The following is a 26410-nucleotide window of genomic DNA, read 5'->3' as shown; positions in this document are numbered from 1 at the left end:
TTGTTTAAATAGGTGGCTGCAGGGCATTCATGTTTTCCTAATTTTACTGAGAATAGCATTAAGCTCCATGCTCCTCCTATTAATTTACAGTGAGATTTTAAAGTAACCTTTTCTGAAAAAAAATGTAGCTTATTTGAGAAGAGAAATTACGTATAATAGTAACAGATGACAATTAGATACAAAAAAAACACAGCCAGAACAATTGGTGAGAACTCACACTAAACAATACCTATTCAGATCACATTTCAGTAATGGTTGTTAACTTCATTTCTTGAGCTCTCCCAGCTATAGCTCAAATCTACAGGAGCTGAGTAATAGCAACAGGCAACAATCATACCCCATGTGCCTCAGATTTCACATGCAGAGATGCATAAAACAGTTTTAAAAGAAATGAAAAAAAAAGGGGGGGGGAGGGGGAAGAGGGAGGTAAATCAAAAAATAAACCTTCTGAGATTCAAATAATTCCAAAGTTATGCTTTTTACAATTAGATATGCCTAGATAATTTCAAATAAAGTCAAAGCTAAATTCAAGCTAAGATTACGATGCAGAAAAATGCTGGAATTATTTCTCAGTTTCTGTTCATTTCTACCTAATTTTGTCCTTCACTTGCCACTTAAATGTGTAGCCATAACTACAGTAAAAAGAGAGATGAGTAGATTATATAACCTCACATAAACAAAATAAAACATATTTATAAAAAAATTCCAGCTCAAAAAAAAAAAAGAAATTATTATCTTAAATTACAGAACTTTATCTGAATCATCTGAGTTCGTACAAATATAAATGCTGCTCTTCCAGCTCAGGCCATTCAAAATGAATTATGTGAGCTTGGTTTTATAATTATCACTCTTTTTTCTTACTGGCTGTAAAAGTTTGTTTCATGCCTCTACATTTTTTTATCCTTCCTGGGGATGGTATGTATTTCCTCTCCCTGCCCAAAAGTCTTATATGATGGTATAATTCACTTTTGGTCCGCTACATCACCCTAGTCCAGTATATCTGACAATAGAAATACTTTATCTATTTATTTAGCCAATGTGCCTCAACTTTCTGCTGGATAAACTGATCCCAGATTAGATGCTATGTTTCAGCCTGCATTCCATTTTTTTCTTTCTTAGGGCTGCTAACGCTGGTCTCTGCTTCTGGTAATCTTAGTGATAATTGGTCACGATCCCATTTTGTTTATACTAGAAATATTTAAAACATGACAATCATTCTCATGCTTACTCACAACTTGAATCGATCAGTTGCATAATGCAAAAATTACAATACAATTTTTCAGTAGAGCAAACTAGAAAACACGGTAAATACTATAAGCCAAAAGTTTTACGCATAACACTCTCAATAAATGGACCCCAAAGTTTTCTTAAAAAAAAATAAAAAATAATTTTCAAAAACTTATAAGCAGCAAATAAAATTTAAACCAAGTTTAATTTTCATTTTCAACCTTTCTCTGTACACACTTGCTATAGCCAAATTCTACAGAATCTGCAAATATGGAAAATAGATGCTTTAAATATAACTACCAAAGGCTAAAATTTATGATGTGATCAGGTGCAGTAGCTAATATGAGTGCACATCTTGGGGCAGATACAGAATAACTGGTCTGCTATAATTGATAGTTTTACAGTGACTAATAAAAAAGCTTCATTGCCATGTAATATTTAAGACGTCAGTGAAAGGGTTTAAGAATTGGATTGCTTTACTCAAAATGGCTGACAAGTGCCAGCAAGGATGATATGAGTTGCTGAATGATTAGAAGAAGGTGTGTAAAATATATGTCATGATACTTAGGTGCTCTGTTTTCAGGTACCATCTTATTCAATAGAAAACAAAGTAAATGTTCAAAAGAATCCAGCCAGCCTTTAAATCTTGAAGTAGGCATAATTTTCAGAAATGCTTGTTTGTCTGCTGGCAATCTAGGGTCTTCACATACTGTAAAGACTGAAAAGTCATGTGCTGGGAGCCCTCATCTCTGCTATTCTAGAGATTTTGGGGTCCTAAATACTCCCTCCGAGACTTCTGTACTCAGTCCCTACTTAATTTTATTTTGGTTATAGCAACTTATTTGTGAGAACTGTAGTATTATTTTAATCACTTTTCCTTGTATGCCTCAGTACCTCTGTGACTTAGGAAGGATAAAAAAATTCAAGCAGTACTCCTGGTTGTGAATGGGACTACACAGATCTGTGCCGTTTAGTGCTGCTACTAGCATTTGCTGTTACACTAGCCTTCCAAGACTTTAGTCTGATCATTTTGTGAGCAGTTTTTGAATATTTTATATGATTAGAATACTTCATGGAATGATAACTGTACCAGTAGCAAAGGAAATAAACTGTGTTCCACGGGTGACCTCCCTAAAATCTAACTACCCAAACCATTAAGTAGGGGTAAGAACCATTTTCTTTCTCCCTGTTGTGAACTTGTTTAGCCTCCTTCACCCCATGACTAACTAAATTGGCCAAAATACAGTTAATAAACTCTAAAGGCTGAGTCTGAAACAAGCTTTTCTGGAAACAATGTGGCTCAGCATTTCATGGTTCGGTCTAGTTCTTCTGGAATAAGGCTCCATCCAGATACCAGAATCATGGTCTCACTGGTGCCAGAGGTCTAAGAGGAGGGAGAAGGACAAATAAACACTTTTCTCTGATTTCTAAGCCCAAATCTTCCAATGCAGTTTTCATTTCCTGTTATGGAACTTCAGATGGCTAACTGGATTTTCTATCTTCTACTCTAAGCAAAATATTATCTTCAGTTTCTGTCTCTGGTGCGGGAACTGACAAGTATGTTAATTGGGAAGAGAATAATCTTCATATTTACGTGATCTACAATTCTGAGAAAAAAATGGTTGGGTATCGTAGTGAACATTTAATAGCAAAACAAAAATAAGTACCACTGTAGCGAGGTCAATGTCAATCTCTTTTCTCAGGTAACAAGTGTTAGGATGCAAGAAAACAGCCTCAAGTTGCTCCAGGGCACGTTTGGGTATCAGGAGAATTTCTTCACAGAAAGGGTGGCCAAGTGTAGTGGAACAGGTTGCCCAGGGAAGTGGTGGAGTTGTCATCCCCGCAGATATTTAAGAGACGTAAATATGTGGTGCTTAGGGACATGGTTTAGTGTGGACTTGGAGGTGTTAGGTTGATGGTCGGACTTGATGATCTTAAAGGTCTTTTCCAACCTACATGATTCTGTGATTCTGTGGGAGGCCTAGTCCTGGGCACAACTTTGGGGTTTAAACACTACAAACAGACAGAACAGACGTGAGCAGGGAGAGAAAATTGAGCATAGTGCTTTGTGAAAAAAAAAAATCTGTTTTAAATGAGATATTTTTACTTAAAATATGATCAGTAGTCAACAGGAGAGAGTACAGATACAGTTAGATTTCCACAGACACCGTAATCTCCTGCAAATGTGCTATTCACTACATACGTCTTGTATGCATAGAGCATACTTGTATGCATAGAGCATCTCTGTATCTGCAGTGGGAATGTGGAATATGTCCTTCCCTCCCAGTGACTGTATTATCATCATGAATAATGTATAACATACAGATTACGGTAATTTTTTCTGTACAGCAGAGAATGAATTTAGTTTGACTATTCATTAAGTTAAACAATTCTGTTAAGTAAAACAGCAAGCTTTGTTTCAGCCCTTCACTCAGAGGTAGAAAACATTTGTGCTATAAGTGGAGATTTACTGTGTGCATGAGTAGTTTATTAAATCTTTCCTGTAGGCTCTGTAGCTTCTATAGCCTACTTAGTATAGAAGATAAAATTGTTCACATTTTTTTTTGACAGATAAATTTTAGTTGGAGTTAAACTAATTACTTGTTGGCTATTCAGTACTGCTAAAAGTCTTTTTCTTTAGGCACTGTGACCACTGTGATTCTGCTTGCAAACAGCAGTGCAGTAGCCAGCAGATTCCAGCAGGGATAATTGACTCTTGTGTGAAGTTTCATAATAGAACACTTGGAAGTGGTTAAAATTCATTTTCTAAATTTAGAAAAATTAAAGGACAGAACCACAGCAGGTATAAATCAGCATACTTGGTTGAAGTCACTGGAATCTTAGAGATTTAGACCAACAGAATACATGAGCTCACATCTGAATATTGAAAGACTGACCAATCACGATAGGTTTCTGCTTCAGAGAAAAGCATCGTTTCCCTTCTACTGCTTATGTCATTATCCAAGTTATGAAGTAACCAGCTGTGAAAATCATATTCATATAGATTAATATTTACCTTATTTTGGAGGCATATCCTTTGTGAGTGATTGCTCACTAATGAAACAAGATGTGCCCAATCTTTCCCTCAGTTTAGACAGAAAAATTATTGCTGCAGTCAGTAATTTTAAATGATCAGTAGTGCATCTTTACTGACAAATGGTGATGTTTTTCCAATGCTACATATGGTTCTTCTGAAAGTTATATAAGAATGTCTTTGATACAGAAATGTTGTGGAACAGCAGAGATCATCAAAAGTTATAATTCTGACTTTAAGTTAGCAAACATGGTAGTTTTGAAGAAGATAATCCCTTCTTTAGTTTGAATTTTGAACTGAAGAATTTAGGCCAAATGACTCCGAAGGATAATAATTTAAGACAGCTAAGTACCATTAATATATGTATTTGCTGAATTTTACTAAAAAGGTGATTATTTTTGCATTGGTCTCAATCTTACTGTCAGGGAAACGAAAGCAAAAAAAGAAAAGAAATCATATTGATCCTACTGAGAGGAGGAATAGATTTCAAAACTGTTACATGGACATGCACAGTTTTGGACTGCTAAGAGAACAGTATATCAACACATTAATGAAACTTTGACTGGTGGGCTTTGCTCTGTCTTCTGATTCAGAAAAGAAGACGGGAAAAAAAAAACTTTTTTTTTCCTGAGGCATCAGTAATTTTACAGCAGAGAGATCTTCTCAGACTGGCTGAACTAATCTACTACTGTTTTAACATATTTCCAGCGTAGAAATAATGTCTTTAATGCTGAGGATTCTGTAAAAGAGGTTATGCCAATCAAATAGAGCATCTCTATAATTTTTCACTCCTTGGTAGGAGAACCCATTCCTAGCTGCAGTAGGTACCTCTGCCCAGAGATGACAATTTCTGCATGAATGATGACCAAATGTTGCCCAGATGGTATTGCAAAAAAAAATGTATGGATGATGTGCATTAGCAAAGATATGGAGAATCTGGTCCTGAACATTCAGCTGGTGTAATCGCAGTTTGAGCTAAAGTTACACCTCGCCAGCGAGGACTCCAAAGAGCTATTTAAATGTTAGAAGTCAAGGAACAATTAATTTAATGTAGAATTAGGACTAATATAGTGAGGAAGCTAAAAAACATGAGATAAAACATGATAAAACATGAGAACCTGTAAAAACCTCACTGGCAGAATGACATTTGTATGCAATTGTAGTGATTTACCAGTTTATAGATCTTATGCATTTTATCACAAAATGCATGAAACAAGTGACTCAGTCTTGTGCTGTCATCCATCCACAAAGTTTCCCATGGTCCAAACTAACGCACCAATAAATACTAATGCACTAATAAATACTAATAAATACTAAAAATAAAAACTAATGCACTAATAAATACTTATTAACATTTTTCTGCTATCTGCTTTGTGATGATGTGTTTCAAGTAATTTGACACATTCAAAGAACCCCCCCTGAATTTAAGGCATTATCATGGTTTTATATAAGTAATTACAATGAAAGCAAGCTCTTGCAGGACCATATTGCAAACTGAGAAGGGACTGGACCAGAAGACCTTCAAAAGCACCTTCTAACTTTAAAAGTACCTTCTAACCTTTAATTTATTTACTATTTGAAGTCTCAAGTTCATACTCTGACCCCCTTGAATCATGTTTTACAAATAGGAAAACTGCGCATCCGCAGATCGGTTTGCACGTCTTGTTACAACACTAATGTGAGAAGTGGAAATATCTGAGAGTGAGATTTTGCATCAGTGTCTGAAACACTAACTTTCAAAAAATGTACTGTAATCTGCAAATAGGTAAATAGATGTGGTTTGCTTACCTCTATTGATAGACCTGAATATGTCTAGCAGTCAAAAATAAAAATAGATTTCAGTACGTATTTAAGTGTAATCTGGGCATTATCAATTTTTTTTTTTCTGGACATTAAAAGCACTTGCAATAGTTAGGTCATATAATCAGAAGGACTGATCTGAAAGTCTTAAGGAGATGAAAAGGGCTTTGTCATTATAACTTTCATTAGTATTAATGGCACTTGCACAGCTAAAGCCCTGCTCATCTGGATATAGATGCACCTCTGGTTGCTCTGGCTGGTATGCAGTTTTACAGACACAGACGTTTAGGCAATTGGATATCCATGTTGACTTATGATCCACTTGGAATTCAGATAAAAGATGGAATTCAGTGGCCTTTACCCCTAGTTGCATTGGCCTTGTTCCCCTCCCTCTCTTTCACACTAATCTCATAAAACATTTGCTGTGTTCTGAGATTTGGAGTGCCAAAATGGCTTGGGATGCCAGATGAGCAAACAAATAGCTATTTATTTCCTACAAATCATTACCAAAGGGAAATGCAAGTTTTAGTGCCTTCAGGCTGCTATTCAATAAGGTTATTCTAGATTTGAGAAGTGTCCCAGACAAGCACAAGGTTTTCCATCTTCTGATTTCACACTGTCCAGTACACCAGACTCTACTAACTAGCTGCTTAACTTCTGATGTTTTTGCAGCACCTTCATACTCAGGGACTCATTGACTCTGTGAAAGGATGTATTTGATTTGCTTTTTTCTTTTCCACTTCTTGGAGAAGAGATGTTTAACTGGGTTTACAACAGGAGTACGGTGTTTTATACATAAAGGTTTTATTTATTTATTTATTTACTCTGCAGACTAAAAACATATAGTCTAATGCCTTCTGTTTGCAATGGCTCTATTTAGAAGGATTTCCTTTCCTTCAGGAGGGAGAACCCTGCCTCAGTTATGTTCCTTTGAATTGCAGTTAGATCTCTGCACCCCAGACAGCTGAATAAACACATTTCCCTCACCGATTTAATTTTCCTGGTCCATTTGTTAGTACCAGCAGAATACTATGTAGCACATTGCCAGTTAAAACTCAGCCTTTGATTGCCAGTAATACATTACAGGTTGAATCTGTACAGCAAAAAGGAGAAGGCTAGGTTGCCTATTGTTTGATCTGGAAAGCTGAAGCTCCAAGATGTTAATGCTGATGCAGGATGGGTTAGGTGATGCCTGGAGGCTGCAGTCAGTGGTACTTGGTACAAGAAGTGAGGGTATAAATCGACCTAGCTTCACTAGCAAGCTCAACTCAATGTAATGCAAGACTTGCTCTCTCATGCATATTGTGCATTCCCACTTGCCAGTGTCTTATGCACAGTGTCATGCTGCTTCCAAGTTCTCTGTGCCTTCAGACCCTCCTAGGAAAAAGAGCCTTATATGAAGAGATGCTGTGGCTCTTTCCTGTTAGGCTATGTTCATGGGGAAGACAGAAACAAAAGCCTCTTTCCTTATTAAGCTGTATTTGTGCAGTTGGCTTGCAGCTCCCAGATGCTCAACACAGGAAAGCATTCGGGCCACCCATGCTGGGTAGGTCTAAGCAGCATGCATCAGGATAGTGCTGTAGGTAGGAACGTGCAGGACCTCGACTGAGCGAAGGTCTGTATTAGCAGAATGGTTCTCTTAGCATCTGGGACTGCTTATTCGTTTTCTATCACACTCATAAGCATGGTCTTCTGTGTCTGTTTTCAATCACATGTGTCAAGCATGAGCTCCAGATGCCATAAAATCTGCTTCTCTGCACTCTTCCCCACTTCTGTGCTGTACAGGAGAGACTGTAAAGATTCAGGCTGACACAGGAATATTAATGAAAAATTCTGCTTTTAACTTACTCATATCCAAACCCACCGTCTTGCTTAAAACATTTGTAATATCACTAAGAATTTCAATATTCAGCAGTGTTTAAACTTTTTCATAGAAGCAGGTCAGGAAAGGAGGGCACTAGCATACTATGCAAATAAATATATAAATAAATAAATAAAGTAAAAGCCTTACATGGAATGGCTAGCACCATTCAGCTTTGATTACCACTGACATTCTCAAATGAAAATATCTGTTGATGCCATATACTAAATTAGATTCTATGTTCTCCTCTGGAACTGGAGGCACAGATTTCAAGAAAGGAAAACATCCATTAAGGCAAGTCTACATATTTCTAATGCCTAACTTGCCCTTTTACCACACTAAGATGGTTGAATTATACTAGATCTGTTGCCATACTGCTCAGTAGCAGAATAAGATTAAAAAAAAAAAAAAGGAAGAAAAAAAAAAAGTAGACTATTTTTATTCTGTGGGTTCTGCTTAGCAAAAGTGAAAACCAAAACACCGGCAAAAATTTGTGCTGAACTTCCCAAATGAACAATAAGCTCAAGTTCATCAGAGTGGAGAAAAGCTGTGTGACAGTATGTTTGAATGAATCTAATTATTGGCCTTGTCAGTAATGTGTTGCATCAAATCATTCTCTCAAAGGAAAGTAATGCAACAACACTGTGTACATACTAAGTGATATTTTGGTGGAGAGTTGCATAACAATGACAAATAGATTTGTTTTATAATAGGTCCCACCTGAGTCAGTGAGAGAAAAAATAGACATGCCAAAGGTGATAAGCACTGAAGTTTCTTCAAATAGACAGTGTGATCTCAATTGTATTAAAAGGAAACTTTGCTAAAGTGAACTGTAACCTCAACTATTATGTGACATCTTTACTGTGAGTCTCCTTTTATAAAGCAGGATACTTTTCAATGCTTTGTACAGTACTATTAAAACCAGAATTATATGTGCATTATCCATGTCCAAAGAGGTTGCCTGTAAATTCATCTTTTTCAAGGCTTTGCATTTCTTTGTTTTTATTTGTTTTTACAGTTCCACCCAAAAGGGAGATGATGATTATGAAGATTATACTTCAAATAAGACTTGGGTTTTGACTCCCAAAGTTCATGAGAGTGATGTCACTCTTATTTTAAATGGCTTGCTAGAAGGATATGACAACAAGTTGAGACCTGACATAGGAGGTATGTTGGTTTTCTTTTTAGTCCAACTTTAAGTGGTGAAGAGAAAGCTTTTTCATACCATATTATACTACACAGGTAGCAGAATCCATTGAAAGTTGCTATGAAAACAAAGTAAGATGTAATAAAACATCACTGGCACAAAAAGTACCCATGATTTTGGAACCTGCCATAAATTGTTAAGATTGCTAAATCTAACCTAAGACACCTAACAAAACCATCATGATTTGCTGAATCAGGCTACTTGTGACCGTGCAGGTTAACCCTGGCACACTCGGGGCCGGTGACCACTGTCCTGGGGAGCCTGTCCCAGTGACTGACAACCGTCTCAGTGTAGAACCTTTTCCTAACACCCAGCCTGACCGTCCCCTGTCCCAGCTCCATGCCGTTCCCTTGGGTCTCTGCTCAGCAGGGCAAGAAGTGACTGGGGAATGAGACAGTGAGAAAGAAGGCTTCACAAAGGATAAGTGCAGTCAAGCAGATTGACTTGATTTCCCTAGATTTCCCCAACAACTGATAAAACTATATAAACCCAAGTTCAGACTCATAATGGAAGTCTTATTTAACTGGAGAAACTTTTGCAAGGATCTTCCTCTCCACTGATTACTGAGGGAGCTGAGAGATAAGGGTCCCTGAGTAGATAGAAGGCCCTATGTGTGTGCAGAACAGCCAGATGATACCTCTGTGGAAGAGGATACAGAAGTAAGATTATAGGAAAACACAAGTAGAATTCAAAGATGAGGCAGGCAGGCAGAGGAATGCATAGAACAGCAAGGTTAATGAAAGAAACTGTTTCTAACAAATTTACAGAGGCTTATAAAGCAAGGACATTTTACGGTGAGTGAAAACATGAGTGTTTAACCTTCAGCATATGTGAGTAGTCTAAAGAACAGAGGAGTGTGCTTTACTCTCCCAATCCAAGACATTAAAGAGCAGAGAAAAAGTAAGCATTTATAAAAAACATCTAGGAAAAAAATATGTTTTAGTCAGGGTATTTGAGAACAATAAAGCTACAGTAATTTCAAAATAAATTAATCTAGCAACTGTTTTTGTTCCTGCTTTAGAGCCTTGAGTATTAATATTACTTCGGGTTCATGAAATTGTTACTTATCTACAGGCATCTCTGCAGGCAACAGCAGTCACATTGCATTCAGCATTATAATGTTAAATGAGTGATGCAACATATTGTAAGAGGAATAAGTTTCCTTTCGTTGATTGTGTTTTGTCAGATGTGTTGCTGCAATTTGACACAAAATATACATAGTCAGATATGACTCACTGAAGTAATGACGCTGGTTTCAGTATTTGTTCTCACAGCATAAGTAAATATGTTCTGATAGAACAAATTGTATAAGAATTTGTCTCAAAGTGTGTTTAACTAATTTCAAGCTGGCGAAGTTGCTGTAAATTTATAACTATTGGATATGCACATTTAAATGTGAGGCAACCATAGCCATACAACAGAGGTACTAAAACAATCTTTTTCATTTGTTTGATTCTCTTGCAGTTGGTTTTGACCTTCATTCATGGTAGTGATTTTTGTTGTTTCTCTTACAGTTAAACCAACAGTAATTCACACTGACATGTATGTAAATAGCATTGGGCCTGTGAATGCTATTAATATGGTACGTAAATGATTGCCACATTTTCCTACAATGTTCAAAGTTGAATGTCCATCATTTTTGGCATTACAAGGTTTCCATTAGTTTTAATGTTGTATTATACCTATATTATTTAAAATCTCATTGTTATTATAGATGTAAGGACTGCATGAGCTATGAGTCTAGATGAGACAGCAAAACTGATCTGTGAATAATAACAGTTTTAACATCTCTTTGCACATCCATGTGCTGTATTCTGCAGTGCTTTCTGACAGTTTAGCTCTTGTAGGACTGACCTTCCAGATTGCTACAAATCAAGCAAAGGCATTCACCAGTGATATTACTACTCCTGCCACCGAGAGATAAAAGGAAAAAGCTCAGATCCTAAAAGCAAAGTTCCATAAAGAAAACTTTAATTCTATCTTCATATAGCTGACGGAAAGTGATTTAGCCTGAGCACCACAATGTCTATTTCATTCTAATAGTTTTCAAGTGTAGCAAGAAATTTTACATTGCTCTTTTGCATTCTACAATTTCTTTTGCTGTTTCTGGCTGCCAACTGGCTACCAGGGAAAGTGAGACTTCAGCACTTCTGACATTAACTGGGGAGGGTCACAGGCAATTGGGTTAGCCAAATCACTTCAAATCTTACCTGTCCTAGATCCAAGGGAATAAGTAATTGTTCTCTAACCTGATCAGGTGTGGGTTAAGGTGTGGGGACACGGAATCAGAAAGGTACATACAAATATGACTCTATTTTATTTTAGGTCAACCTGTCAGCAGGAAAATAATGAAATAGAGTTTTGTTTTGTTTAACAACAATCTTTGGTAAAGAATCTCCTCAAAAATTCACAAAGAAATTGTTTTTATCAGTTCTAGTATCATCTTCTCTATTTCACGTTTCTTTGTTTGTTTTCTTATGAAGTTAAGGAAAGCATATCAGGAGTAATGTGAAATGCCGAGTACTATGTTTTCATCAGTATTTCTGGTTAACACAACAGGAATATACAATTGATATATTTTTCGCCCAAACGTGGTATGACAGACGTCTGAAGTTCAACAGCACTATAAAAGTGCTCAGATTAAACAGCAACATGGTTGGGAAGATCTGGATACCAGATACATTTTTCCGAAATTCCAAGAAAGCTGATGCTCATTGGATAACAACTCCTAATAGGATGCTCAGGATCTGGAATGACGGCAGAGTGTTGTACACACTGAGGTATTTACATCTGACTTTAATTTCAGTTTCTTAAGGGAAAACCAAAGAAAAGGTCCTGTGAATTCAAGTCACTGACATTAATCCTAAAGAAAAAACAATGTTGTTTCCTATTAGTTACGTGTACAACCCTGAAAAAGGAAAATATTAAGAAGTTTTTTTTTATTATTTTCATGCAATATATTTGATATTGATAAATTAAAATGGTTTCATTTCTACCTATAGATTTTTCTATCTTCCTTCCCAAATAGTTACATTTATATACTACAAGAATATGAGCATGGTTATAGTAATTCATCTTCATTTTCATGTACGTTCCATTGTTTACCAGTAGTTTGGTCCATACTGTCTTTTACCTTTTTATTAGGTTAAACTAACAAATTTGAAATATCCTTGAATCAAATAGATGTTATAAATGAGGTGCTGCAAGCACCAGAAGCCTCATATTCTGAATTGATTACTGCTTAGTTAGATTAAGTTTCACCTGAGAAAATATTTCATTCCTCAAATATCTTATGAAAATAATGATTCTCTTTTTATGATTGATCATTTATGGCTTAGGTCAATACCTACCTATATGCCCTGTTCCACTAAAATTTTCATGAAACTAAACTTGGTATGCTCATCTCCAGATTTCTCACTTGCCTGGATAGTTTTGCTTTTGAGACAGATTATCCTTATAAGTCTTGTAAATAATTGTTACGTGCATGCCTACATTTAGATGTTACTTATGCAACATTTACTAATTTAAAAAACACATTCCCAACTATCATAATATATTTCCTAAATGTGGAAACCCTAGGTGCATTTTTTTTTCTAATGTGGTATAATATTTGGTTGTATATAAAATGTAGATAAAAGAGGTATCTGTTCAAGAGACCTTATAATTTAAAATAAAAGTACAGAGTCAAAATTATCAGGCTTAAGACCTTCTGAGTTTTAAACTGTATTTTCAAATTGTTATGGATTTTTCTGCTTTTGTTTTACTGGGTGGCAAAAAAAGAAAGTTTCAGGACAGTATATTCATTAGCATTTCAATGAATAGTTTTGAATCTTTCCTTAAGACAAACTTTTAATGTTGCAAATGTTTGAATTACAAAAAGGAGTCTTATTTCATAGTTATTTTACATTCATTACACATTGCATCACCAGAATAGATAAGACAATGATTGGAATTGAAAACCAGTGCAAATCAAAGTCAGCCTGATAAAGAATATCCCAGGTTCACTTTTGAAATGTTAAATTGGACTTAGCTACACCAATGTCTCTTTGGACTTGGTACCTTTTTCTTCAAACCACTGTTTCCCTCATTAGAAAGAGATATATCTGATAGAACTTAGAAACAGTTATCCAATATTTATGTATGTCTAGTTGTCTAGGTGAGTCACAGCAAGGACCAATTAGGATTCATCCAGAAATGAAATGTGATAGTATCATTGCAAATCTGGGATTCTGGCTGAAGAGAAGAGGGCTCCAGGAGAGATGGCTGATTTTCTTATTGGCTCCCCCAAGCTCAAGCGCAGTCCATTCTGACCAGCAGGAAATTAAGCAAGGAGGTCTGCATGGATCAACACAAAGCTCCTGACAAAACTCAAATGTGGAAAGAAAACATACAAGAGGCAGAAGCAGGAACAGGTGTCCCAGAACACTGTCCAAGCTCTCAGAGACAGGGTTAGAAAAGCCAAAGTTCCTCTGGAATTGAATCCAGCGAGGGACATAAAAGCATAAAGAAGAGTTTATTCACATACATCCTCAACAAATGGAAGACTAGGAAAAATGTGGGTGCACTGCCAAATGGGAATGGGGATCTGGTCCTAAAGGACACTGAAAAGACAAGGAATACAATGCTGCCTTTGCCTCAGTCTTTACCGGTAAGACAAACCTCCAGCAATCCCAGGTTCCCAAGATCAGTGGGAAAGCCTGGAGCAAGGGAGGCATACCCTCAGCGGAGAAGAACCAGGGACAGGCTAAAAAACAGGACAGCAAAGTGGATGGAAAACTTCATGAGCTGCCAGGTGGAAAGGGTTGTGAGCACTGTCATGAAAGAAGTTTCCTTCACTTTTCCTTTACACTAGAAGCCACTAGTGGTGTACTCCCTAGTTTGGTACTGAGTCAATACTGTTTAACACCTTCATGTCTTCATTAATTACCTGAACAATAGGACAGAGTGCACCCTCAGCAAGTGTGTAGGTAATACAAAACTGGGAAAAGTGATTGGTATATCATAGGGTTGCACTGACACTCAGAGGGACTACAACACACTGGAGAAATGGGCCAAGAAGGGTCTCATGGACTTCAGCATAGGAAAATGTAAAGTCCTGTATCAGGTGATGAATAGCCCTATGCATTAGAACAGACTGGGTGCCAGCCAGCTGGAAAACACAAATGGGAATACAGGAAATTCTGGTTAAACATAAGAAGAAGCTTTCTTACTGAGAGAGTGGACACATCATGAAACAGGTTGCCCAGGGAGGTTGTGAGGTTGTGAAGTCTCTATGCTTGGCGATATTCAAAGCTCGGTGGTGCTTTGTCCTGGGGAATATCTACTCAATTCCATAAGAGAAAACAAAAGAAAAAAAAAAACAGTAGTGTAATCTGATCCCATCCCAGATTCAAACAATGTTAAATTTGTTTATCAGAGAAAAGACACTTGAAGGAAGAATTTTTTTTTTCTTTTTTTGGATCCATATTATAATTTTCTTCAAATGAAACTGAAGATGATAGAAATGAGAAGAGAAAGAATGGACAATGTTCTTAGCATACAGAATTATCTCTCTTTTTGTGTCACAAACACATCATCCCTTAGTTTCAAGAGAAATGAGTTTTGTTCCTAAACCCCTAATGTAGAAAAGTTTCCTTTTGACTTTATTAACTTGTTGACTAGCAGCCACAGCATTCCTCTATAACACACACACACACACATCCACCCAGTGGGAGATTTAGGGAGACATCTGCATATAGCATTGACATGCATGAACCAGGAAGCACGCTCAGCTCACAGAGTTGCTTATTTGGACACCAAGGAAACAGAAAAAACAACAACAACAACAACAACAACAAACTACAGTTTTCATATGAACAAAAGAAGCAAATAAACATCACTGCTCTTCCCCCCCCCACCTCCTCCCTCCTGTCCACAGCCTTTTCTTCTTATGGGTTATTTGCTTACAGCCCATGTATCATGCAGCTCATGTCAGAACTGGGATACGTACAAACTAGAAACAAGGGGGATTAAATGAAAAATTGTGGAGCTTTTAGCAGGGCATACATCTAATCTAATTTTGGATTTCCAAAAGTACATGTGTCTATGTGATGAATATCTATAGCACCTACATCACTTGAGTTATAATTGAGACTTTCCTGATAGTCAGTGGAGAGAAAAACCTTCCTGGTGCTTTCCTCTTCCAATTTAATTCAGATGTCTATTTTGGAATGTAACGAAGTATATCCCCAGAGCATCTTTCTTTCCACTGGGTGCAAAGATGGCTGAGATGGCTATCTTGGATGCGGATGTCTAAAATTGGACTCTTACACATCATTTTGGAATAGTTTTTTTTTTTTTTTCTTGTAAAATACATTTCCCTAGTGCATTATGGCATGTTGTGACACAGAGACGTGTCACTGCTCAGGAGAAAACCTGTGAATCCACTCAGGGACTTGCCAGTCATGAGTAATTCTGCCATTTCAGATGCATAGGAACAGAACTTTTAATATCTCATTCTACTGTACAGTAGATGGTAAGAGCGAACATAACAAAAAAAAAAAGAAAAAAAGAAAAAAAAAGAAAACAAAAGAAAAAAAAAGAAATACTGCTTATCAATAAACATGTCTTCCTATGTTTGGAATAGCCAAATTAATATATCCATATCAAAAGTTTACTTTTGCTTTCTATATTCATTATATATATGCATATTTCATAGTCAGATTCCACCATAGTAACCACCCTTGTTTTAATTGCCGTGACATAGCTTTCAGTACAAACTTCTCAGGTGTGTTCTGTATAACCTGATTTCTTTTTCCTCAGGCTGACAATTGATGCTGAGTGTCAGCTACAGTTGCACAACTTCCCAATGGATGCCCATTCCTGCCCTCTGGAATTTTCAAGCTGTAAGTAACGTGCTTAAAAATAACTCTTTCCTGACCCATGCTGAGCTACTTATTAAAAAATTTGAGGGAAATAACATACATATATATATAATTTACTTGCAATATGCTTCTCCAGTTTTTTCCAGAAATAGAAAATAGTATTTTTACTCCCCAGAATACATTAAAATCCTAGCAATGACTATGAAACAAAGCATTCTGTATTTTCCTTCACAATAAGATGGCTACCCAAGAGAAGAGATTATATACCAATGGAAGCGCAGCTCAGTGGAGGTGGGGGACACGAGGTCCTGGAGGCTTTACCAGTTCTCCTTTACGGGATTAAGAAATACAACTGAGGTAGTGAAGACCACATCAGGTAAGACAACTGATTTATTTACCATCACATTTATTTACGATTGTATTAAAAGAATTAGAAAGAAGGAAATCTCTTACTGTTTGGAACTTGGCATTAGCACTTCACAGAAAAGATACAGGGTTTAGTATTTCTGAAAAGGAACTCACAGAAAGAAAAGTTGTTGCCTATTGTCCATTCTTGCATTGTCCTCCAAGATATGCTTAGAAGTGGCAGAAGAAAGCTACTGCTGCGAGGGGTGAGTGAGCGAAGGTATTTCCTAGCCTGCTTCGGCGTAGAAAACAGCACAGTAGAGCCTCCAAGTGATAATCTGATATTGGTTTGAATATTTTACAGTTCTGTTCCCAACTCCTAGAAGCAGAAAGTTAGGCCTGGACAGAAATGAAATTCAAAGTCCTAACCTCTTTACTACAGCAGCTCCAAGTGTATTTTGCTCCTTAAAACAGGGCACATTCAGCTCTCATTAAAAAGAACAGTCTTGCAAGCCAGAGTCTCAGATGATTTTCCTGCATATTTCTATCTCCTTGGAAACAAGTAATGGAATTTAAAATGATAAATGAGGAAGGACTCAGACTTTAATAAAAATGGCAATTTTAACCCTACTAGCTAAGCAGGAAAATACATTCTTCTAGACATATATTTTTGTATTTGTCAGTAGAAAGGAAATCACCGAGTATGAGAAAGGATGCAAAGAAGAATTACATATTAATATTCTTGTACATGCATGATATCCCTTGTCTTTGATTTCATAATGAAAGCAGTTTTTCTTTTCAGGTTGCTTTTGACTTTCACTTTATTTTATTGTTCTGGCAAATATATTGGTTTAAATTCAGACATTTGTGTTTATTTTGACTTCAGAAATATCCCCATCCGTTAGAAAGAATAACACAATTATTTCTAAAAGTTCAGCGTCACTATTATATTCAAAAGGAGAGTGAGATAACGCTAGAGCTGAGAGCAGCCTGCTGTGCATTACACTGTAGTGCAAACAAAGAGTTTGAGAATTAATTCAACTTCTAACTGCTGAATAACTGGATATTAAGCACCAATGACATGTTTGGTCTTAGGAGCAGGGCAAAAACAGAATGAAGCCTCCAAGCAGTAGCTACATTTGCCTTGTGGCCCCTTCTGGCACTTTATCTGAAGGAAATATTTAGTCAACTATTCAAGAAAGCATTTGACCTTTCTCATTTTCCCAGGGAAATAAAAATACAGGTGCAAAAGAGGACAAGATAGCAGTGCGTGTGGGAGCCATAGCTGCTAATAACTACCATTACACATGATCTGGTACAGCTGATCTCAAAGCAAAAATATAAACAGCAATGCATCTCACCTCAGACTGCCCCTGCAGCAGGCACAGTGCAAAAGGCAGCAGTAAACTGAAGCGTGGTCTAAGATCTCATCCTGCCCCAGCTGACCACTAGATTTATATTAGCCATAACTTGAGTTCCCCTTATTTGCTCCTTTTCTTTTTTTTTTTTTTTTTTTAAGCGATTCTCAGATAAACTTATTTTGGCCAGAAATACAAAGCAATAAAATCTTAACATACTACAAGCTTCATATCCACATCTTGTGGTGGTGAATCAAAAGCACTCTAATGTTCTGCTAATGTGAAGTGAGCACATACTGGGAAACAAGCAGTAAAGCACAGAAAGAAAAAAAGATACTTTCCCATGCAAAGGAAACCTTTTTTTTCAGGGAACAGCTATTCAAGCTTGTAGCACTACCATAATGTTGTACCAGTAATTTTCAATATGATGACATACACTATACCTTTTAATTTGCTCAAACAAAAATAAGTGATTAGCAGTTAGCATGTCCTTTAATGCAGAGTCCCTCTAGTCATCCCTCAACTCCTAAGAAGAAATGCTCATGAAAACTACTCAGTATCCTGACCGACTCTAAAGATCTGAGTACAAAAACTTGGAAAACAATCCCGTGTATGTTTCTTCTCCTGTGGTTATCTTAAATTTGATTTTCCTTGACTCTTTGGTTTATATGACTGCAGATATGCAAGAAAATTTGATCCAGGTGCAGAATCTAAATAATGAGAAAGTGAAGGGAAAAAAAGAAGAGATTGTCATGAATATGGTCTACCTCCTACAAATATTGTGATAAAGCTGGCAGGGCCCAAAGACTGTTTGTTGCTTACCTAAATGCCTTATTGGCATGCTGGGAGCTATATTAAGTACAATATTTCTCAGCCCGATTTATTACCTACCTAAAATTACTCTGACATACACATATTATTAACAGAGCTGCCCCAAAAGAAAAGAAAAATAATCCAAGCTAATAGATTTACTTGCAACCTGTGTACAGCCTGAGTACACAGGAGTTTGAATGCCCAAATAGCCAAAATTAGTCACGAGGCTTTATGCAACTAATTGCAGTGCTGTGGATAATGGAGTTTAGGTACAAACTAATGACAGTCCCATAGGTGATGCTTTGGAAGAGATATGAGCTTAGGCACAGTGGAGGAGATTAAGGAGATGTCAGAAAGAGGACCGTACTGTAATTCCCACAACTCTTCCACAAACTAAATTTAGGTGAAAACAGAACCCAGTGAAACCTGAACACAAGATGTTAGTGTATGAGACTGAATAGTTATAAAATAGGAGGAGCCTGGGTGTAGTATTAAGGTATTTGGAACTGGAGTTAACTTTCCATATCTATGTTTACTCCATTTTAACAGAAACTCTTGATTCTCATTGTCTCCCAGTGACTAAGACATCCAAGTCCTTGAGGGCTATGCTGGCTCAGTGACTGGAGCAGAGAAGAGAATCAGAAAGGATGGCTGAGACTTGGTCATTAAAAATTCCCTGCTACCTCTATTTCTGTCATGTCATAGCTGAATGTTCAAGATCTGGGCTGAGTTAAGGGCAGAGGGAAGCAAGAACTGATGAGTGTAAGCTCCTTAATATCTGATGAACTTGTCGAAGTGACATTTGTCTGCAGCTCTTCCTTTGCAACCAGTGCAGAAATATAAGACTAACTGAAAGGGCCAGATGTTGGAATTTAGCCCCCTATTAGTTAGAAAACCCTGATAACAGCAGCAAAAAGGAACTAGAATAAGACAAAGGTGGAAAAATAAGGCAAACCGGAAAAGACAAACCATCCTGTCTGTCTTCTCTTATCTGAAGCAAGCCATCCAGAATCATCAGCTTGTTGCTCTCCACACAGAACATCCCAATGTGACTCTAATGTTCTGCGAAAGTCACAGACCAAGCAATAAGACATGACTTAGCTAGTGGAATCTGCTGTCCATAATAACAGGAACCACTAAGAAAAGTTAACTCTCAAGTCACTGCTCCATGAACATTTAATTGAAATTATTAGATAGTCTCTACAATTACCAATATATTACCAGTATATATTTATTGCTTTTGCAATATGTTGTGTAACCTATGTTGTGTAAACAGCAGTGATTAAGCTTAGATTCTCTGGAATAAAATGAATGTTAAAACATATTATTTGAGTTATGTAAAATATTACAGTTGACCTGACATAAACTGAGATGGCTTTAAGATTTATTGAATTATTGAATTACATCCGTAATCATTGCTCAAATAGTACATATCTTGGATCAATTACTAAGAAACTACCAATTGTCATGTGACCTTTTGGCTCACAGTGTAAGGTCCCGTTCCTGAATGGTACTGAGATTCTTCAATAAAAAATGAACGAGCTAATGGGAAAGTCTAGGGGACAAAAAAAGTAGCTTTTTTTTTTTTTTTTCTGAAGTTTAGATGCATTGGATGCATTCATGAGTAATCCTCACTAAGCAATCTGTTATGTATTTTACAAAATCCTACCTCAAACCTAATGCTGAGGGACGTAACTGTTTTTCTTTTACATGTTCAGAGTTCATGATATTGCCTTTGGTTATTTAAAGGTGTCTGATCTATTAGATATGTGTTCTACACATGTTACAAATCTAAAACTAGTGTGGCAGAGAGTGGACAGTTAACACAGAAAACAAGTTGTATTATATAACAAGCAATAATAATAAAGAGAAAAACAAAAATGACAGCTCTAACACAAGTTATCCTTTTCCATCCTCAATATTTTCTTTTAGTATTGCACACCACATGTAATTCAAATGAATGATATTTCTTGGCTTTGCTTTAAAAACTATCTTAAATCCAATTTCTGACCTTTCAGATTCACCATGGATTAAAAACAAGGAAAAAATGTTGTTAGAAAATAGTCCAGCAAGTCCACCACTTTTCTTTACTTTGGATGTCAAAATGAAAATTTTACAGAGTGTAGCCAAAATCACGTAAGAGAATAAAAATGTCTATAGGTTAGGAGGGACTTCAAGGAAGTTTTTCTACACAACTCTCTCACCTCTGATTTGACTAACAAGAAAGATAAGCTTTAATCTTTCTGATTATTACTGCAATGCAACAAGCAATACAGAAGTACAAGATCTGCAATACAGAATGCACAAGTGAGTGTTACCAAACAGGGAGATGTAGCACGTTGTGAAAAAGATAAAATAGGAAAATTCAAAAATCTGCAATTTGTTACTTAAAATAAAGAGTGAAATACGCTATTAAGGAAATAATCAAATGCACAAATATAAAAAGGTCAGGAGTTGCTGAAAGATAGAGAGAGAAAGAGAGAAAGAAAGTCCAAAACTACACCAGGATACAGAATGTGATACTGTTGCAAAGAAACTACTTTTTTTTTTTTTCTTCTGGGATTCATGGCCCCAAGTGTTGTATATAAATTTGAGTGAAACATCTGTTCTACTAGGTGAAAAACTGATGCCAAGCTGTTGTTGTTCTTAATTCAAAAAAGTGTTTGACTTTAAGTGCAGCCTTGTAAGAAAGTGAGGGGAGTGCAGGGGATGGTAGTAAGTAACGCATGTAGAGAACATGACCTATGCAAATATTTGGAAGGATGTGACTAGTCTGGAAGAAAGAATAACTGGTGATCAAGGGGTTAATGTTCACGTTCTTCACTTAGGGTTAGGGAAGAAATAATGAGCTCATTTTAATCAAGTAAGATTTAGGCATAAGAGTAAAACACTCTTAAAACCATAATAATAATTAACACTGACACATAGGAAGATTGTAGAAATGCTAAAATCAGAGGGTTTATGAAATATGAACAGGCTAGAAATATAGCGATCCTACCTCAGACCAGGAGGAAAGGACTCTTTCAATCAATAAGTTTCAATGAATTTCATAAAATTACTGCACAACATGCAGTTCTACTGATTATTCAGTGTTTTTGAATGGACATCCTGCTATTGAATACCGTATTATGCCAAAGTTTGTAAACGTGTAATTATTTAGGAGAGATGGAGCTTCTTGTATTCCCAGTCCATTTCTGTGACTGGGTAGTTCCTTTTTTTAAACCAGACATTGCACATGTCTTAGTCACAGAGACAGTCCTGAATTTTTAGTTAGATACACAGGCATTATAGGTATAATCAATGAACAGCAATTTAACAAGCTGCACAGGATCCATGAGACTGGTGAGCCAACACCTGTAAATTCCATTTTATTTCTTTCTGTTCTGTATTTTGCATAGCTAATCAGAGCTGTGCAATAGAGATAGTGTATTGCTCATAACTGATAAACAGCACCAAATTGGTAATTAAATGTTTATCTTGTTAGACATCTATTTAGCTACATAAATAAATCTGGGTCAGGTTTCTGCTTTATCAAGAAAATGTGGTCAAGGCTATTATTTTGTGGAAGATGACATATTTGGAGACTTTTATACTTTATCTTAATGTTGCATTGTAATGAATTGAAATGTTGGCAGGCATGCAGTCCCCAGAGGTCTCATAGCACTCCGAAAGAACAGGAGCCTTGTCTTATATTTCTTTATTAAGTCAAAATATGATGAGACATGCATAAAAAATTTGAAGATATTTCCCCCTGTTGGGAAATAGGCCTGGCATTAAAACATACCCATAGGTGGATTTCAACTATGCTTAGAAATCCCTGCCAGCCTGACACACTGTTCCAGTGCCCAATACGGGCTAATTACAGCATACGGCATTGCAGGGAGGTCCTTCTGAAAAGTGACAAACGTTCCCTGTCTAAAGATATTGATCTAGTGAATTGGCACAAGATACCAGTACCCACATTTGGATTTTGGCAGAATTTACACATATTTTGTACCCAACTTTGCAGAGGAGCAAACTATGATGTAAGCTGTAAGTCAGAGAACTCAGCCCACTGTGTCTTAGCTTGTCCTGTGTATCTTTGTTGTTCTCCTGATGGCTTTGGAGGGTATTTATCTCAATATTCTAGTTTTTTGAAAAGCCATAAGATATTATTACCTTTCACGTTCTTGCTAAAAGGATACTCTCTGTAGGAGAGTGAACCATTTAAAGCAGCAGGCAGACACAACAGCCTGAAAGGCCTATTTTTATGCTTGCTGCTTCCACGGAAACCCAGAGCTCCAAGCTAATATCCTTAAAATTCTTAAGATATCCTTCACAAATGTTAAGATTTTATTATTAATATAAATATCCTTGTCACCTCTCTGGAAAGAAAGCACCAGTGAGTAAATTACTTTTTTCTTTTGACATTTAAACTTTCCCTTGTTTTAATAACGCAGGACTGCTCACATGAACCACTGTTTCACAGTGCAATACCTAGTGTACCATTATTTGAAAAAAGACAAACAAACAAACAAATCCAGAATAAACTCAGTTATTTAACTTTCACGTACCACCATTATGAATAGTTACAGATGATCTGTGAGGAGGAGGAGTATTTTTGGTTATGGTGGTGACTTACAAGTTTGATATCGCTGTCAGGGAATAAAAAAGGTAAGGTAACTATGCCTGCATATTACTTATGAAGGATAAGGAATACAAATAACAAACATTTCTCAGATACGCCAGATACTCATGTCTGTTCAGTCATTCATCAAACCATAGCGATTAACAAATGTTTGCTGAAGTTACGCTGAAAAGTTTGCTGAAAACAGTCTACCTCTCAGGATGATGTCTTCAAAGTGTAGAGATGTAGTGCAATTCCCTCGCTCCCATACCTATTGTATTCTCCACATTTTCTCATCCAAATTGGTTAATTGTGTGGCAAATGAGTATTCATAGATGAATTCACATGACTGCATAAATGAGCTCATTCTGTAAGCAGGTTTTTTGGTTCCTTCCTGTTGTGTAGACAACCAAAACCTACCTATGCACACACACCTTTTCTGAACTGCTAAATCAGAACCCCTTAGATCCATTTATCCCCATACTGCAGCTGTGAGACAGACCAGAAGACAGGGCCAAGCTGAAAGCTTTCTGTGGAACTGGACAATGAGCACAGGCAGGAGGGACAGAGGCCTCTCCTGGGATGTCTGGGAAGAACTCGAGTCAACTTCATTCATGTCTCTTCTCTTATGCCAACCACTTCAGCCATTGGTAGCACCTCTAGAGACCTGAGAATATCTGAACAGTTGCCCTTCCACTTCCTTTATCCATCCAAACACCACTTTTTCCATCATCTGATATGTAGTTTTTGAAATCACTACACACCCACCCTTGTGACAGCAAATCAACCCATGGCACCTTAACAGTATAGGCAGGGGAGCAGAGAATTCAATGGAAATGACATGTCCAACAAGCAAGCTTGTGGATCCAAGTAATACTTATTATTAAGAGCTCGTTTTGGCCTTGGTTTCTACTCCATGTTCAGTTTTGACCACAGTAAAAAGGATCTTTTCCATGTCTTTAACAAGTGTAGTTGCACCTATTTGAAATGCATTTTCCTAAAATTGTTAGCTGCTGTAGGACCCCTTGGAACGAGCATGATGGTCAAGCACTGAGAACTGCCAAGCCATGGAAGTAGCAACTGAGAGTGAAGGGCTACTAATGCTTGGGTGTTAATGCAAAAAAGGATCCGGAGCACCAGGACTTAGCTTGGTTATTTCTGTTACAGTGACGGGTTAGATCTTTGAGGTTTAATGGGTGGGAAAACAGAACAAACAAAAACACTATTCTTATGGAATCAGTATATTTTAAATTCTTATGGACTGAAAGAATCTGTTTTCTCTTCAGACTTGTATCTATACAGCTTCAGGTTTAGGCAATCAAGTTCACCTGCATCTCACTAATTATATAAATAGAGTTGAAAGCCTCTTTGATGATTTTCTATCTTCTGAGAAGGTTTTAAAACCTTCTTAACATTCCAGTGACAGTAATTCAGCTCTTTTAATCCTGGTTTTCCTAGACTCAGTAATGTCAATTGAGTCACCCCAGCAAAGTGAAATCATGACTGTCCCTGAAGAAAAGGGTTGTTGGAGCCAGAAACCTCTTGATTTCCCAGTTGAACAAAGACTCCTGGGGGTCGTTTATATTTCTGAAAGCAAGTTTGTCTTTCTGAACATTTGCCATACTGAAAGCATGGCTTGCTCCAAAGTAAACTGAGCTTTAGAAAGGTTGGGTAAGGATAAAAAGGATTAATACAAGGAACCAGAGAATAAGGGATAATATGGAACCTTATCAGCATTTCCACTAAACCAAATGCATGACAATTGCAAAAGCACAGATGCTAAAGGCAAGGCTGATTTTCTAAGGAACAAAATTTGGGGGATACAATACAACAGTACATTTAAGAAAAATATTTGTTCATTTGAGAACAAGAGAATAATTTGATATTTTAGGGAAAAAAATTATCTAAAAACAATGTGTAGTTATTAATATTTGTTATTAATATTATTTCAATTTTTATTCTGCTAATATTATATCAAATTTTATTTTGTTAATGTTATTTAAACTTTATTTATTTTGTTTTATGACAAAATCAGCAAATAGAGCAATCCTCTCTCTTAAAGCATTTCCTACAAGCAACTTAGTACACAAATTTCTGTGATGTCACTAGTATATCTGTGAATATATTTACATAGGTACTGATTACTCTGAGACACAAAAAATATTAACACCCCAGGTCCCTTTTTTAATTCCTGTTTGGTAATAAAATTGTCATACCTCATCCACTGGTTAACTTTCACAGAAACTGTTGCAATATCACAAGAGAAAATCACTGTAATGCCACTCTTTGCAACTGATGCCAGATCTAATTATAACAAATCACTGTATAGCTTAGCAGTCAAAGAAAAACATATATGTGCAATTATTTTAGCATCACTATAAATGACTATTAAGCATTTTTAGTAGTTTTCTTCATAGTGAATAGGTATGTTTCAATTATAGATTTAAATAAATGTTTTATTGTGTTATTTGAATAATTAAACTTCAAGCAATCCTGTAATAAATTGGAGTTTTCCCAAGCAGTTCAGTCTTTCATCTATAAAGTCAGGAAGTAATCTTTGTAACCTGTAAATTGGTCAGCATAGCACTGATGCTTGGTCTTTTCACCAATACTTCACTTCTAGACGTTTTTTATGATCAGAAAATATGTTTGTAGTACAATGATTTTCAGATAATTTCTTTCATTTTTTTTCCCTTTCGTCTCACTCTCCTTATTACCTTCCTGCTCTCTCAGTGAAGAAAAACAAAATCAGGAAGGATGTTTGAAGGTGATGACAGTTTAATGTTCACAATTTGTAGAGTGTAGGGATAGCTCGTTTGAAATAAGTTTGGATTTGCCTGGGGCACATGCATGTCCTAAATAACAAACATATTCTTCAAAGGCTGTTCTTGTGCAGCTAAATCCCTTCAGTTTGCAAGCACACTTTCTAGCTTCTCAATCTCATAGCATTACATTGCATTTTCAGCAACCTACTTATCTAAGGTGCTGTTTTGTTGGGGGAGGTTATCACTGTATTTGAATAGATACAGTTGTAAGTCTGATTGGAAGAAGGATACACAAGACAGTGAAACAACACTATCAGAGTCAGGTGCCATTGATGGGAGCTAATAATTCTCAAATCCAGCCAAATATCTGACTTAAAAAGCAAATGAAACTAATATAACACCACTAAGTTTAAAGACAATACTAGTAAGCTTTGATTTGTAATTTGGTATGTTAAATAAAAGAGGAGAAACAAAAAGAAAATAGACCAAGGCGTTAAATAAAAATGTGCAGTAAGTACAAACAACTAACAC

The 26410-nt window shown here is 36.5% G+C and overlaps 1 protein-coding gene across 2 annotated transcripts in view; it reads left to right on the top strand.

The window, feature by feature from the left end:
- The window catches only part of GABRG2 (gamma-aminobutyric acid type A receptor subunit gamma2), a 73803-nt gene that overhangs the window by 19271 nt on the left and 28122 nt on the right, over positions 1 to 26410 (top strand). For both annotated transcript variants that reach the window (XM_067005509.1, XM_067005508.1), the window contains exons 2-6: positions 8941 to 9089; positions 10644 to 10711; positions 11689 to 11909; positions 15931 to 16013; positions 16231 to 16368. In XM_067005509.1, coding sequence (XP_066861610.1) covers positions 8941 to 9089; positions 10644 to 10711; positions 11689 to 11909; positions 15931 to 16013; positions 16231 to 16368 — 659 coding nt within the window. The remainder of the gene's footprint in view (positions 1 to 8940; positions 9090 to 10643; positions 10712 to 11688; positions 11910 to 15930; positions 16014 to 16230; positions 16369 to 26410) is intronic.

The sequence above is a fragment of the Anser cygnoides genome, chromosome 14 (genome assembly GCF_040182565.1).
Source record: "Anser cygnoides isolate HZ-2024a breed goose chromosome 14, Taihu_goose_T2T_genome, whole genome shotgun sequence".
In the NCBI taxonomy this organism is placed as follows: domain Eukaryota; kingdom Metazoa; phylum Chordata; class Aves; order Anseriformes; family Anatidae; genus Anser; species Anser cygnoides.
The sequence above is the reverse complement of the archived record's forward strand: the minus strand, read 5'-3'. Positions and strand labels throughout refer to the sequence as shown.